The following is a 16,767-nucleotide window of genomic DNA, read 5'->3' on the forward strand; positions in this document are numbered from 1 at the left end:
TATAGGATTAATAAGCATCTATGCTTGAATACCACTCTTCTGGGTAAATAGTATGAAAAAGCATGTAATTTACTGAGTGAGTAGACACTTTCCCTGTGAATTAACCTGATACATTGCTTTCCTGTCTCTAACTTTCAGTTCCCCGTTTCATAGATGCCCCATTACTGTGTCTCCCTCTACTTACCTCCTGTAAGTGCCCCAAGCACTGTGCCTCCAGCACCAATTACCTGCTGTAAATGTTTTTCCCGCTGTGGCCGAAATGCCACCGAACTCTTTGCATTTCCTGTTTGCTGCTTCTTGTCGAGTGCTGATTTGTTGCTGGGTCTAAAATAATAAGCATGTACAATCGTCCATAAAAAAGCTTAAAACTACCACAAGCCTTGCACAGGAAGTCCAAAATGAGCCCATCTCGTAACAATCATCAAAAGGAAAATCATGAACTTTTTCAAAACACAAACAATTTATTCTCATAAGTGAAGAAAACATTTATGGAACATAACATGCAGACAGCCAAGTACTCCTAGAATGCAGCACAAAATATCTGTGTGCCATAGCCGTAAGCTCCTAAAACAGAAGCTTGATTCCTATATTTGTAATTTTGATATTCTAATAACTTAAATGATTTTATTGCAAATTGATTTTGTATCTGTAAACAACTTAGCTTAATTCATACACATATGTATGTACATACTAGTGTACATTTGTATATAGACTTATTTTCAAATGTTTCACACTTGCTGTATCCCCACTACAAGATGGCCAGTATGCTACCATTGCCTGAAGTCCCATTTTTATTTTCATGTGCAGCTAAATAAGCACCTTTCACACTATTTATCTGGCCACCGGTCAGATATTTCATCATGTTCCCTATATAGCCTGCAGCCCAATAAACAGGGACATGTCAGAGATTTAGCAGGCTGCTGGGTAATTAGCTGAGGTTATGCACTATTCGGCCAGATAGCCACTTCGAAACAGAAGGTAGTACTTCTGATATCTCATGGGTGTGTGTATGCACAGAGGGTGTGTGTGTGTGTAATACCTGAGAAGTTGAATGGGGGAGTACCCCTTGGTGTGCTAAATTGGAGAAGTGTAGCGCCTTGTCACAGGAAGTTGCATGGGGGAGTACCTGATGCTGTACTAAGTTGGAGAAGATAGAACCATGTATGAGAAGTTGCATGAGGCAGAACTAAATGGGTGCACTATTGAAGAAGAGTACTACTATATAGTGAGATGTTCCATTGGGAAGTACCCTGTGGAATGAAAAAGTGGAGAAGTGAAGTACCAATAAGTGTTGTGGCGAAAGCCACAAGCTTTTCCTGTGTGTGCCAAGGAACCAGTCATGGCACTGTAGGGTATACCTATACATTTTGCCTAAGTCTGGTCTGAGACAGATCATCATCCTGTGTTAATGGGAAGATTTAAGAGGTGTGTGGTACAGGGGGGCAGGGTACATTTGTGACTGTCTTGTTATATGTTTGATTTTATTTGTGTGCAATTGCATCAGCCAGTTTTGTGTCTAAATTGTAGTGTTTGTTGCTTTTCTAGTGTGTTGTAGAAAAGTACTTACTTGCTGACATACTTTGGAGTCAACGGTTCCATTGCTGGACTGCTCTAGAGTTTGACTGTTGCATTGTTTCAATAATTTGACAGTATGCGCCTAGTGGAGCCTGCCATCACTGTGTTTGGAAGAACCACAACTTTTTCCAGTGCAATATCCAGAGGGCATATTATTGGGTGTAGGTTAAGGGCCAGATGTCCATACACTTTGGTAAGTAATTTCCAAATAGCGTTTACATCCAAATCGCTATTTGGCAATCGCTATTTGAAATGTACCAGAGGCTGCCTTTTCTGATTTGTGAATTAGTTCAATTTGATATTTTAGGATTTCCTAATAGGGGATTACAAAAATGTGAATCAGTATTGGGAAATTGCCAATAGGAAAATCTGTGTTTTGGTTGCAGAATGATGACATCACAATGAGAAAGTCTATAAATACATCCCCTTCCCAGTGTTCTGTAACGCAGAGAAAGGTAGTGATTGACAGGAAAGAGTATGTAGAAGCAGAACTTAATTTTGGTCTGCAAAAAATAGGCACCATGCCACAGGAAGAAGGTGACAAAGGTATTGCTGCCAGAAGCGCAAGATGAAGTTTTCTGAGAATGAGCTAGATGTTTTTACTTAGGGGTGTGTTTTCCGTAATGAGAAGTTCATTGGGAAGAATTCCTTCAGGTGCCTAAATCCCAGAAGGCTAGAATATGTAATGACATCCTGAACAAGGACAATTCCCAGAAATACGCAAAAGATGGTGCACCTTTGGATTGTGAATGTAGGAAAAGGTTGCAACACGCTTGGCGGAGGCACATTGGACAGGCGGAGGACCATCTTAGCAAACTAACACCCATGGAAAGTCTCATTGAGGGATCAATTCAGCCTGAGATGGTGTTGGAGTTTCCCTAGATTTGCAGGCTTGTTTAATTAACAATTTAATCGTACTGTTTGATAAAAATTCCTCTTTAAATTTCTTCTTAATTTACTAATGCATTAAGGGAGCTGTAGTGAAAAAGAAGAATCTATCTTATTATGCGTAGAAAAACGTGATGCAGTCTAGGCAATTGACTCTTGGTGGTGATGATGCTGGTGAGCTCTCTTAACCTGTGGATTGCAGAAAGTCCATTCTTTAATCCTTCAAAAGCAAGGTACATCCACAGGACTGTTGTTGCAGATAGTGCAGCAGGTGCAGTCACTCAGTATGCAGGGCCTGCTGGTGCTAATAACGGTTCCAGCATGGCAATCCTTCTTCTTCCCTGAGTTTCAAGCAGCAGATTTGAGAGGCTCTACACCTCTCACATATTTATTCAGTGTTTTCTCGGGTCAAGCAGGAGAGCAGTCCTGGCCAATGAGGTGGAAGGCAACACCCAGTAGCATGGCCACTTCCTCCAAAGTGTGGCATAATATTCTCACAGAAAGCACTATTCTTCCAAAATTCAACATGGCTGAAATCTCAGTAGAGGAGTAAGAACTAGTTAAGCCAACCTCCAGTATGGCTTATATCCATAGCTCTCCTTCCCCTGACATCTGCAGATTCTTTCCTTAAGCCTCCCACCTGTCTGGATCAGAGGGGATGGGGTAGATGTACCTGACATTCCCTTCCTGCCATATTCCTCATTCGAAGCTTCATGCTTTATGACCCCTCCCCCTGCATTGGCATTCCTGTGCAGCACAGCCCTCACCACCAGATAGCCTCTCAAAGCAGCCCAGCTAATCCTGTTAACTCTGATCAATCAGGGAAGACGACCGGAAGGCTGTGTTTTGGCTTACAGACAAGAAAGTCTTATGACTTAGCATATTGTTGGATTTATCAATGCCATTCTAAGTCCTTGCATGATATTGTTTATTTAATTTCTAGTAATATATATGCATTCATAAACTATTGCAATATGTATCCCATGTGGCTGGGAATCTACAATGGGAAAAAATAATTCTTCAATTTCTCCAATACCAGGGCATATAAAACATCTTTTATGAGGGCCCTATGCACCCCCCCCCCTCCCCCACCAACCCTGGGACAACTAGGGGAGACCTTTGCGTTTCTGAATATGTCATACTATGTAGATCCAATTATCACAAGCATCGAGGCTTGACTAAGTTGTGCCCACTTCACTTGGTGTGTGAACACTACAATATGAAAATCAAATTTTAACATTGTATTTCAGTATTTATTCATATATTTTCAATCATATATTATTTTTTTCAACTCAGAGACAATTTCACATCATTGTACATTACATTGCCAGTTCAATAATTGGGAATTCCCATTTACATATGTACAAAACAAAATTAATGTTAACAGTGTGTTACACTAATTTGTTTGTTGTTCAATGTTGGCGCCCAATGCATTTCGGAACTAAACAAGTTCCTTCTTCAGGGGCTGATCTGTGAACGAAACATATAGTAGACGCTATCAGTGTCCATGATAGGCTCAAAAACGCTACTCTTAGCCATATACAAAACCATGTTGTTTTAGATAAAATAGACCTTGTTGATAATGGACATGACTGAATTAAGTGTGTATGTAAGGTGTGTCCTACCTTCTTCTAATATAAGCAGGCCTCAATAACCAATATTCCTTGAATCAAGGTCTGTAAACAACCAGAAACATCAGCGTTTAATACCACTGCACTATCGATAGACAATCATATAGTTTGTGCTGAAATGCCAATATATCACACGCTTACCCCAGCCTTCCTGTGTAGAACGCCACAAGCTGCAAGCCAATGCCAATAATGCAAGTTAGATCATCTCTGTTGATTATTGCGTTCTAAGTGGTAACAGGCTTGTGAAAATTGGCTGTGTGCTCTTACCTCAAGCTCAATCTCCTCGTACTATATCTGAAACGACAGACCAATAAACAGGCCATAAATATCCTCAGCGTGCTAAACGATACCTTACTCTTAAAGTCGCGTCGTAAACGTACCTGCACAACAGTGTGAGACGAGCGTATAATCCAACTTCCGTGATTACCGCGGTTGTATCGCGGGAATAATAAGGAAAGTGTGATGGTGATAGAAAGCGGACTATGGTGCAGTGAATCCGATCGTGTTACGCTCAGTGGCAGCCATACTAAGATAGGCTGTTGGCGTTTGAAAAGTGCCGAACGCGCAAAATTATGATATCACCGTGCTTGCGATTCTATTGCCAGTCTCAATATCTAGTTCTTCATGTGTAAACATATGCAGTGCATGCTGCTCTTATGGTGCCTCATTCAAGGTCATGATAATTATTCAGAGATAACACTCTGCGCCTTACTCTGCTGCCATCTGTATACTGCACTTCTTTCCAATTGAATGAATTTTTTTTATTGCGATCAGGTCCTAAAACCGGTACATCCAAAATCGTTTCAATGTCTAAAATGATATCTATTAGTCTACAAGACATGTTACAGCACTGCTGATGTACTAAAAATTGTGTCCCAAGAAAAAATGTGGTGCTGGTCCTACCCAAAAATGTGTGATAACCTCAAGGTAAAGGATGTGAACAATGTGTTGTGTAAAAAAAACATGAGTGCTGATCTGCTAGTCTATACTAATTTAGGATACAGTAAGACCTGATTCCTGTTCTGTAACAATGATGTGTCCATAGATATATATTGCCACCATAATTGATTTTAAATGAAACATGACGTATCCATTCTATCATTTAAACCTTTCGGTATCATGGTATCTAGAGTTGTGATCCGATACACCTCCCGTTGAAGGAGTTTCTTATGGTTGTCAATGACTGGCCTGAGTTGTACCTGTTCTATAATCAGAAACCGTAGTTGTGAAATCGAATGATTCTCCTCTGCCCAATGTACAGCTAATGCTGAAGTGACATTCTTTGTACGGATTCAACTTTTATGTTCGGTCATCCTTATTTTGATTTTACATTCTGTCTTTCCGACATAGGTCTTGCCACTTGGGCATTTTATGCAATAGATCACATTCTGCGTATTGCAGTCACTCGTGTGCCTTAATGGTATTTAAACTCCTGTTGTGGGATGCGTCAACACGTTACCAGGAATAACATTGTTACAATGAGTGCAGTTGTAACATTTTAAAGTTCCTTTGCATTCCTTGTTTTGGTTGTGCTTTGTAGTCTTAGACAATAACTGACGTAGATTTCCTCCTCTGTCGTGTGTTTATCTAGGTACCAGTATCGATACTCCTATTTCTGACCCTTGTCCGGTTATAATTCACTAATATCCATACAACGGCACAGAAACCCGTTTCATAAATTAGTCATAGCGCATGCTGTCACATTAAGCAAGCACTATTCCTCCAGCCCCCTAGAAAGCACACCGAGTTCTTAAACAAATCCAAGCCTCGAGCAAACCTGGGAAATCCCCTCCTGCTATGTTTTGATTTAGTCCAAGAACTCCTGTAAAGCACTGCAAGAACGCTCAGTTCTTAGTGACATCTTATTGACGTCTTATGTCCATCCTTACGTCAAACCCAGCACCTCTCAGGTATAAATATACCAACGCTGCCCTAAGCAGACACACGGTGGTGATGAACCTGGAGCAGTGACTACTTGCCGGAGAGCCCAGCTGATGCGAGAGCCCACGGACGCTGCCCCTTCCCTTTTGACGCGCTGAGGAAGACGCTGTATTTTCTCTTGCCGAGAAATCCAGCCTCCAGCGTTTCCAGCCCACCTTCGCGGGTGACTGGGATACCGAGTCCTGAGAAAGAGATACCAGACCTCCAGCCTTCTAAATCCCAGGTACTGAACTGACTAAACCCTTATAGAGAATTCTTGAGTCAGATTCTTGGCAAAACAAACTTAACTTAAACTGCTATTTACTTACTCCCTCCCATATATTAGGCTTAGGGCAGGTACACCAGGGTAGGCGTAGTTAGAAGCACCAGTTGAGTACGATTAGTCAATGTATATATGTATGCATATCTTTTATCCATTTTAAAGTATCATATGGCTAAGAAACCATATCAATGCTTTTACAGTATTATTTTATAATCCTGCTTTTACTGTATGCACTTTACTTAACTATAAGTATTGTAATTGTAGCGATTCATTTCTCTTGTATGAGAACAGAGACTGATCAATAAATAACACCTTTTATTGAAAACGCCCGTCTCTCCTTTTCTCTGCAATCTGGTGAAACTAAGTATGCACGTATTGACTGAGTAAAATAGCTGTCTTTTGTTTTCACACGACTCTAGAGATATGCTCTTGATCAGGGAGAGCAAAGTTGTCAGAAACGAAATCCCTTCCTGTCTATCCAGGGAGGTTAAACTCCTCCTAGCTTATTCGAGAAAGTTTCTAGTGAACTCTGAGCTAGCTGGCACACAAAACCTAAGTCTAATATCGTCAGTAGAAGACCTAGTTAACCTCTGTCCTACGTCTATACTATTGAAGATATTATTCCAATGCGCAGAGCCTATTGGGAATATAGGAACTACACTACATGGCGTCCAAGGGTTTGGTAAGGCGATAAATCTAACGCAAGACATTAGAGTAACTCAGTCGTGCTTTTTCACACAGACCCTTTCTCACGTAAATACTCCAAAGACGTCTGGAGTGGGTCAAAGGTTAAAATCCGCCGAAACTTAGTAGGAAGAGATTTCTATGTATAGTTTTTTGGTTTATTCAACGTTGAAGGATACAGTATTCCAAAATATTGTGCACCTAATCTTTGTTTCCTTGGAAACCTGATCTGCAACAAAAACCTTCTTGTCAGTAAAAATGTCAGACAATGAAGAAGATAGGGAGGCAGTTAGAATAGCAGCTCAACTCCTAGCGGAAGACACAAGTCTCCTACAGCAAGACCCGGGTGCAATACTCATCCCGGTCAGCATAAGAAAAACTATAACTCTTAAGCTAATAGAAAATGGACTAACATCAAGAGGTGGTACAGTCATATTCGTAATTGAGGCACATGAATATCGGCAGACAGAGGTATTCTATTCATGGATAAACTTTCCAGCACCAAACGCTGTCACACATGAGTTCCACTATTACAAAATAGAGGAACCACCGGATGAGTACACTCCTTTCGAGGAGGTGGAAATCCCATTAAAATACCAAGAGCACCTGCTCTGGTTTAAAGGCGCCCTAAAACATAATAATCACATCACCAGGCTCGGTCCACTAGGTAGACCAGGAGCAACATGGCCAGTTCTAGCTGGTTACACACCACATCTAGACATTGAGAAAATGTCTATACCAGAACTTCTAGTCCAACTAAAATTACTAATTAAAATATACAGACAACTAGTCCAATATGTAATGCGGACCTCAACAGTCCAACCAGCTATTAAAATTCCACAGATGACCCCTCATCAGGGGAACACAAATAAAATCACACCACAGAACATACAGTCATGTCTAGGTAAAGTACCCACAAAACAGGAACAAATTCCATTCTGGTTAGCACAGAAAATCACTCAAATAGAGACAGTATTTCCGGATACTACCCCTACTGAGAAGCACAGAATTCTAACTATCTGTCTTCCAATGGGGATCGCACCACATGTGGAGGACTGTGACACTTGGGGCACAGTCTTTGCTTCCATATACACAAAAACACATGGTGTTCCGTCCATGGCGGTAATACCAGACGTACTAAGACAGATTAAAAATGAATACGGTCCAGAACCTGCTTTAACTCTGGGTATGAAATTACTGAAAGACTTCAAGCAGGTCTCGGCTATATTACTAGCCAACATAAAAAGGGAAGCAGCATCTGTAGCGATCCGCCAGAAACTGAAAGAAACAGATATAGCAGAACAACCATTTGAACTTGCCAGAATCATAGAAAAATCCTATGAAGAACTAGGTAGAGATAGTTTGGGTGGGAAACCAGTGAAACCCCAACTAACTGAAAATCCTGAAAAGGTATTTATTAAAAATAATCTAAACACTCCAAAAAAGAGCTGGGATGGAAATAAACAATCCACTCCCAAAGAAAAAAGATTCCAGTCCAGAGGAAGGTCTCCTCGGCGGAGAGAAAGATCTCCAGACCAAGGACACAAGTCTCCCCAGAGGGAGCCCTCTGAGAAAAAATACAATCTTAGAAATAGGGATAATTTGAAAAAAACCTGATAGATATCAAGATATTGATACACGTCCATCTCGATCTTTTCAGACTTCCTCGCAGAAATCGGAAAGAAGAGGACGGTCAGAACAAAGGGAAGAGCACTTCAAGTCCAAAGACAAGGAACCTGCTCATCAAAGTAAAAAGTTACAATTTCCAAAGAAGAAGGTAGCCAGTATTAAAGTAATCAAACATGCTGAGGATACTGAGGACACAGCTGAAAAACGGAGAGTGGGCTCAGACAATGCTAGACAGCGCAGCAGAAGTGAGCATAGCTCGCAAGATCCTGATGAATCATCTGGAGACAGTGGACACGAATGAATACATTCATGTGGAAACTGCAGATACCAGAGTTAGCAAACCTCATAAAATATACAAAATAACATTACGTATAGAGGGAGATAAGACTAGGAAAATAAGGGGTCTATTTTGGGATAACCTCTCCAAAGGCTATGACATCCTTTTAGCTGAAAAAGACTGGCCACCGGAGTTTGTCAGGGAGTGCCCTCATGGCGAAGAAATGATTATGCCTGCCTTCTCAAATCACATTCCAATACATAGAAAATATACACTTGCAAGAAAGTGGGCAGTAGCCCAAGCTCCTGCATTATATAAAAACAATGTAGGATGGGATGAGGACTCACCTCCTCACAAAATCCAGTTAAAATCTCAACCAACTGCACAAAGGCAGTACCCAATTAAGCAAGAAGCAAAAAAACAGATCAGGGAGATCTTAGATCAACTTGAATACCAGGGGGTGATTGAAACATACACCTCACAAATGAACAATCCTTTGTTTCCTGTCTCCAAGCCAGATGATTCATATCGTCTAGTTTTGGACTACAGACACCTTAACTCATGTTGCAAAACTTTTGCAGTACAAAACTCACACAGTGCAGCACTAATGAATAGCATAGTGCGCAAAAAATACAAAACAACATTAGACATCTCTAATGGATTCTTTTGTCAAAATATAGCACCTGAAAGCAGATATTTGACCACTTTCTCAATAAATGGCTCGCAGAAAAATTACTGTCGTTTGCCACAGGGGTTCAAGAACAGCCCAGGATTATTCTCAGCGAGAGTAACAGAGTTACTACAAATATATGATGATGAGGCATTATCTTATGTCGATGACATCTATCTAACAGATGATGACTTGGATACTCACTTGAAAAGAGTGAACACCATAATACTTGGGTTCGCAGCAGAGGGTTATAAATTCAACTTCAAAAAGTAAAGAATTGCCCATCTAACTGTCCTGTTTTTAGGATATGAATTATCAAGTGAAGGCAAAAGCCTGGCAGACAATTTCCTAGAGAAATGTGCTGTAATCCAAGCACCAAGAACGCTGAAAAACTTACAATCAATTCTAGGTTTCCTGAATTTCGGTAGAACGTACATTATAAATTATGCAGAGAAGGTTAAACCTCTCTATGACCTAATAAAACCAGATTTTAAAACAATCAATTGGACTCAAAAACACACAGAAATTTTGAGATCATTGCAAACAGACATGTTAGCTAAAACAAAATTGCAAACACGCGATAACACACGCAGCCTTGTAATCGGAGTCATCCCAGGAAGATGCGGATTCACATACCTGACCTCTAATGAGGGAGAAACGGTACCAATAGCATACAAATCACATTTGTACACAAAAGCTGAAATGAAATTTAGCCCAACGGAAAAAATTCTAACCGCGGTACAGACTGCTGTAGCGAAAGAAAGAGCCTTAGCACAAGGTAAACGAATAATCATCGTTACACCAATACCGGCCCTAGAGGCGGTAACAAAGGCAAGCATTCCAAATGCTAAAGCATTACATCCAAGATGGATACAGTGGGTTAATTCTCTTGCTGCAACAGACGTGGTATACGAATTTGATCCTAATTTAAAAACACAAGAATTTCTCCAATATGAGTTTGAATGTCCTCTGCCGACCGAAATCCTGCCTCTAGAACACTACGGCTGTATTATATATACAGATGGTTCAGCACAACCCGCAGTTGGGGGTAAACAAGCATACAGTGCTGCGTGTGCGATTGTTAAAGGTCGTTGGCACGAAGGAAAATTTAGACCACTGGTCACTAAAACACAATCTGTAGGCGATTGTACAGCTCAGCGAGCTGAACTACTAGCGTTTAAGATGGCGCTTGAAAATACCGATCGCGAATTCCCTACTCTCATAGTGTGCGATTCATATTATTGCGTTCAGTCTTACAATGAATACTTGCAGAACTGGGTTCAAAACGGTTTCAAAGATGCAAAAGGTGGCACAATCAAGCATAAAACGCTTTGGGAACAAGTAGTTCTTTTACAAAAGGAACTACAAAAGACTCACGTGATACATACACTGAGTCATCAACGTGATGGCGTTCACGTTGCAGGGAATTCAAGGCAGCTGTGCAAACGGCTTCCGTAGCTGCCATCACCCGGTCAAAAACAAAGATAGACAGCGAAATATTACAAGCTGTCAGCGCTACAGTAAAAGATGCGATAGAAACACTCCCGAAAGGCTTTCCAGTAAAGTACTCATACATAACTGATGAGAATAACGTTCCATTTACTCGAATCCCTGGAGTGGGGAATAGGGCAATTCCAAACACTGAATACAGGTTAGGACTCATTATAGTGGCACACGAAGGGCTCGCCTCTGTACATGCTGGCGTTTCGGCCACAGTATCACTATTAAAACGGAGATACTGGTGGCCACACATGAGACGACAAACTAGGAACTATGTTCTAGAATGTGAAATATGCCAAAGAATGAAGGTATCAACCGTGAAACGACCAGCACAGACGCCCCTTCTAATCTCAGATAAACCATTAGCATGTGTTTACCTGGACCACTGTGGTCCCTTACAAAGGGATGGCAACTATAAATATATCATGGTCGCAGTGGATTCATGCACGAGATTTATTTGGATGTGGCCCCAGCGCTCGGCTGACGCCAGAACTGTTATAAAAGATTTGCGAGTCTTTATCGGCACATACGCAATTGGCATGCTACATTCTGACCAGGGTCCTGCTTTTAGCTCTCTGGCTTATAGGGAGGCCATGACCAGCATGGGCATTGCATTGCGGTACTCTTGTCCCTTTCATCCTGAGGGAAACGGAATTGTGGAAAGAAAAAAACGTGACATAAAGCAATCTATAACGGCAAAGGTATTAGGTTCGGGGGCTGGGTGGGTCAAACATTTAATAAGTGTCCAACGTAGTCTTAACAATCTGCCAAGAAATTCTCTAAGAGGTCTCAGTCCGTACGAACTATTGTTTGGGACTAGAATGTTGATCCAGGACCTCGATAGTCAAACTTCAGTGGTTAAAGAAAAATGCTTTGATATCAAAGATCGTTTGGCTATTTTACAGGACTTAAACGAAAAAAGAAAAGACCTGAGCAACATAACATTGAAACAACAGCCAACAACCACTGAAGAAAAACCACCTGTCCCAGCAAGGCCTGTCTGGATTCCAAAAATCGGGGATCTGGTCAGAGAGAAGATCGCGGTAAAGAAGGAATTTGGGCCTTCTTACAGAAAAGCAGTACCTGTCTTGGCTATCAACGGAACAAGATCAGTTGTATTACCGCCCCTTGCTGGTAAAAAGGAGAACCGAGTTGTATCAATCGACCTGGTTAAACCACAATCATGTGGCCGATAATAAGTAGTAGGCCAAGTGGACTCCCAAGAAATAGCAGAACACCAAAATTTGCTACAAACACAGAGGTTCAAACTGAGAGACTAATCACATTTGATAAACCTACAGTGAATCAACAAGGACTATGCAACAAAGCCATGGAACTTAAACCTCTTGAAACCCAAATCCAAATCTTACATCAAGAAACACCAGTCTACAATGATGTAACCACAGACTATGCTAATATAACAAAGAAAATTCCAAAAACAAAAAGGAATCCAGAAGCAATTGAAACAATTGACAGAACTGCATCAGGCTACTTCATCAACTTCGATGACTTTTCTGAGGATCCGAGCGAACCTGAGGAACAGCCGACAACAACAAAGACTTTTAAAAACAAAGCAAAGGAACTATTTCATCAACTAGAAGAAACTTATCTTATTTCTCCATGGATTGAATTTTGGGTGGCACAAGGTGTATTTGTCCTCATACTTTGGATCATCATGGTACTATACTTGGGACATTTCATTGAGGGGAAATATGTTACAATGGACACAGCAAGTCAGAAAATCAACTTGGTCCTGAAACCACACAAGTCTTCACACATCGAGAAAAGAGAACTTTCTTCAGTAAACTTCACAGCCAATCCTATACCCGGTGGGGTAGCATGGGACAAAACTGATTACGAAATCTATGGCCCGGTCGAGCTCCTGAAGTATCCTCATCAATTCAAGATTTCATTAAGTGACTTTGTAAAACCAAACACATTCGCTGATGATTGGGACTTTGAAAGTATTAATGATATGATGTCAGATCTAGTGATGTCAGCTAAATTTACAGAACATGATTATTTACAGGGTTCATCTAATTATGACCAGATGTACTGTTACAACCACTATGGTAACCATTATCTGCATAAATCTGCTCAACCTAGAAATCTTTTTAATTATAACCAAAGGGGACATTGTGCAACTCCACCAAAAGGCAGTTCGAAAACATTTTATGAAAAATTTCCATATTTCTCAGGGTTTAACACAAGTAATGCAGAAACGTTTTATTTCAAATTGTTAAATAAGACAGGAATGAAAACCATGCTCACAAACACAAAATTAATCTATTCAGAATAATTTTTTGACAAAATGAATACATTCGGTTTTGATTTCTGGAACAATAATATTGAAACGAAAACCATCTGGTGTACTAAAGATTGGCAGGTCCAAGGTATAGAATCATTATTTAGAGCCTGCATGATCCCAGAACAAATTATATTCTTGAATGACACAATTCAATAGACAACCTGTCTTGGCCTAGCCAAAATTAAAGACTTGAACAAACCGTCTATTCCAAAACCAACACCTGACAGTAATAGCACTACAGATGTTGAGATAGACGTATCCCATATTTTTAACCAAAACAGAACACATCCTGATTGGAAGAAATGGTTGATCTGGCCCACAGACACAAATAACTGTCAAGATAGATTCCTGAACAAAATACAGGGGTTCAAATTGACCAGGCCAGACCCTAGATACTCCCAGAGACAACATCCAGGGATTGTAACTACATACAGTGTAGGGAAACTCTGCCTCGAATGGCTACATACATCCACACTGGCAGAAATTAAGCAACACTTGACTTTACTTAAAGAAGGTGCTGACTTGCGTGATTTCCTTATGGGACCGCGCAAACAGCGTCAAAAACGTTTCATAGCGGCCTCTATATATGCAGCTTACAACGAAGCTTGGAAAGTAACTCAAATTAAGACAGCAGAGAAAATACGGGAAATTGACCGTGTTAATTTGGAAAAATCACTTTCTGTTGTGGACAATGGGTTAATGACTCTGTCTTCCAGAATATATTCACTGGACAGTATTGTATCATCTGCAATCGATATAATAGAGCAAGACTTACTGATGTTGCAACACGGTCAGTCCCAATTACGTTCTATTGTACAGCTTGGCTGGACGTTAGAAAATCTGCGTTCAGGCTACGTGCCTTGGCGTTTAATCAACACAACGTCATTATTCACTATCTTTAACCTTACTGATACACAAATCAGCTTGGCACAAAAGGGTGCAGAGTATACAATTCTGAGCATTGAAAAACTTGAGAGATTACCATTGACAATGTCAGAACGACCTGTCATTGAATGGATAATACATGGGATAATAACTATTCCGATAACGACTTTCCAATTTCGATACTGCCAAAAATATATACAGGCAGGCCAGTATGAAAGGTTGGGTAAAGGATACAATAAGTCAACGTGGAAACTACCTTATACACACATGTTATAGTGAAAAAGGACAGAGTGTATTTCTTAGTGGTAACAATTGTGAAAAATCACTAAGTGGTATACTTCTGTGTCAGGGCATAAATTTGCATGGGGCCTGTGAGGGGACTTCAAATAACCTTTCATGTCACCAGCTCGGCACACCTGCAACTCACATAGAGCCATTCTTTAGACGGCTTTCTAACGGGAGCTACATTCTAATTGTGGATCACAGATGTTGTGGCTTGCTGCCAGGAAAACCTTATCTAGTAAGCGTGAGTTCCATGGTCACTTGCTGTGAGCGAGTATTGTATCCAAACAACATTCCAGACAGGGAGGGAAAATGTTGGCACAGTTTGAAAATCTCTTCTATTCGAATTGATACTTTAAGCAGAATGAAGACTGTGCTCCCACAGACGCCAATTCATTTGACGTCATCAAAAGAAACGTATGATCTCCAAGTTGCAAGGACAACGGCAGAGATACATGCATTGTTATCGACAAATTGCCCCCTACACTTCGCAGAAATGCTAAACGAAATATTAAACATTTCGGAAACAAATGGTATCGCGAGTGTATTTAAGACCGTTTTTTCGGGACTGTTAACCCCATTCAAAGCAGTCCTGGGTATATTTCCCAATTTTGTCCATTCGGTATTTGGCGGACTACCACTCCTGTTGGGACTCGTAGCAGGCATCTTATTTTTGATACTCCTGCTTCGTTATGGCAAGCCATGTCACAGACAAAACTCCAGCAACAATGGAAGAAATGATCCTAGCTATACGCTATCGGGACCGCATAACTAAAGTCCTTGGATTAGCCCGGCTAAGAGATCTGAATATGACCTGGTTTCTTTCGTTCAGACCCATATGGCAGAATTGTGTCTTACCTGTATTGAGATGCATGCTATGCGGCGAAGAATGCGTGTTGGACACCTGTCTTACACTACAATCAGAAATACCATTGGATGCAGATACTTTGTTGGGTCCAGTAAAGGCTCATGCATCGTGCTGTCCCCAGCGGCTACCTATCCTGATGACGGCATTCGTGGAGACTTCACCACTACGATTGAAGGGTAGTGAAGTACAAGATGAGAGCAGCATCAACCAGGTACGGCCTTCTGTAAGCAGTGCTGATCGAAACATCATTGAAAGCGATCATGCGCACGACTGCATGGTAGCGACATTCTCCAACTTGGTCGAACTTTCACCAGAAGCGGTAAACTGCTTTTTTGAAAATCTGTCTGACATGATGTTTTCCCCCGAGCAGAAAGAATAACTTTAAGCAATTGAGCACACAGCGTTCCCTGAACTCTGAATTTGGCCTTCAGCTTTAATAAACATAGCTACTAAGACTATTTGGAACTATTTTTTTTCTTCTTCCCCTGAAATCGAAAACTTTTTTCAGAATTCCAAAATATTTACCTTTTTTGGCACTCGTCCTCTGCTTAAAGTAGAACTATTCTTAGAGAACAGAGCTTCTATTTTTAGGAACTCTAGAGACAATATTTTACCTCAGCCTCTAGCATATTTACAAGTAATTGTATTTATATGTGATGAAGTGGTCTCGCACTTTTTCTTCTGTATTAAGAGCCATTTCATGTGTTATTTTCGCAAATCATTCATGCTGATATAAAATGTGCATCCTTTTTTGAATGATTACACTGCTTGAATGCATACAGTACCTATACTCATTTTCGTGTATTTCGAATATGCCATTTTTTAAATGTAACAAATGTATTTTGAGGTGGTTCGATATACACATGCACTATTAGTTATGTTTACTATTGCTTAGGTTAGTAAATATGGACATGAATTCGTGGAGTGGGTGTCGTGTGTTTATCTAGGTACCTGTATCGATACTCCTATTTCTGACCCTTGTCCGGTTATAATTCACTAATATCCATACAACGGCACAGAAACCCGTTTCATAAATTAGTCATAGTGCATGCTGTCACATTAAGCAAGCACTATTCCTCCAGCCCCCTAGAAAGCACATCGAGTTCTTAAACAAATCCAAGCCTCGAGCAAACCTGGGAAATCCCCGCCTGCTATGTTTTGATTTAGTCCAAGAACTCCTGTAAAGCACTGCAAGAACGCTCAGTTCTTAGTGACATCTTATTGACGTCTTATGTCCATCCTTACGTCAAACCCAGCACCTCTCAGGTATAAATATACCAACGCTGCCCTAAGCAGACACACGGTGGTGATGAACCTGGAGCAGTGACTACTTGCCGGAGAGCCCAGCTGATGCGAGAGCCCACGGA

The 16,767-nt window shown here is 40.8% G+C and overlaps 1 protein-coding gene across 6 annotated transcripts in view; it reads right to left on the reverse strand.

The window, feature by feature from the left end:
* The window catches only part of LOC144821867 (uncharacterized), a 299,860-nt gene that overhangs the window by 231,343 nt on the left and 51,750 nt on the right, over window positions 1-16,767 (reverse strand). For all 6 annotated transcript variants that reach the window (XM_078679022.1, XM_078679024.1, XM_078679023.1 and 3 more), the window contains exon 2: window positions 228-324. In XM_078679022.1, coding sequence (XP_078535148.1) covers window positions 228-324 — 97 coding nt within the window. The remainder of the gene's footprint in view (window positions 1-227; window positions 325-16,767) is intronic.

This window comes from Lissotriton helveticus, chromosome 2_2 (genome assembly GCF_964261635.1).
Source record: "Lissotriton helveticus chromosome 2_2, aLisHel1.1, whole genome shotgun sequence".
NCBI classification, from domain to species: Eukaryota; Metazoa; Chordata; class Amphibia; order Caudata; family Salamandridae; genus Lissotriton; species Lissotriton helveticus.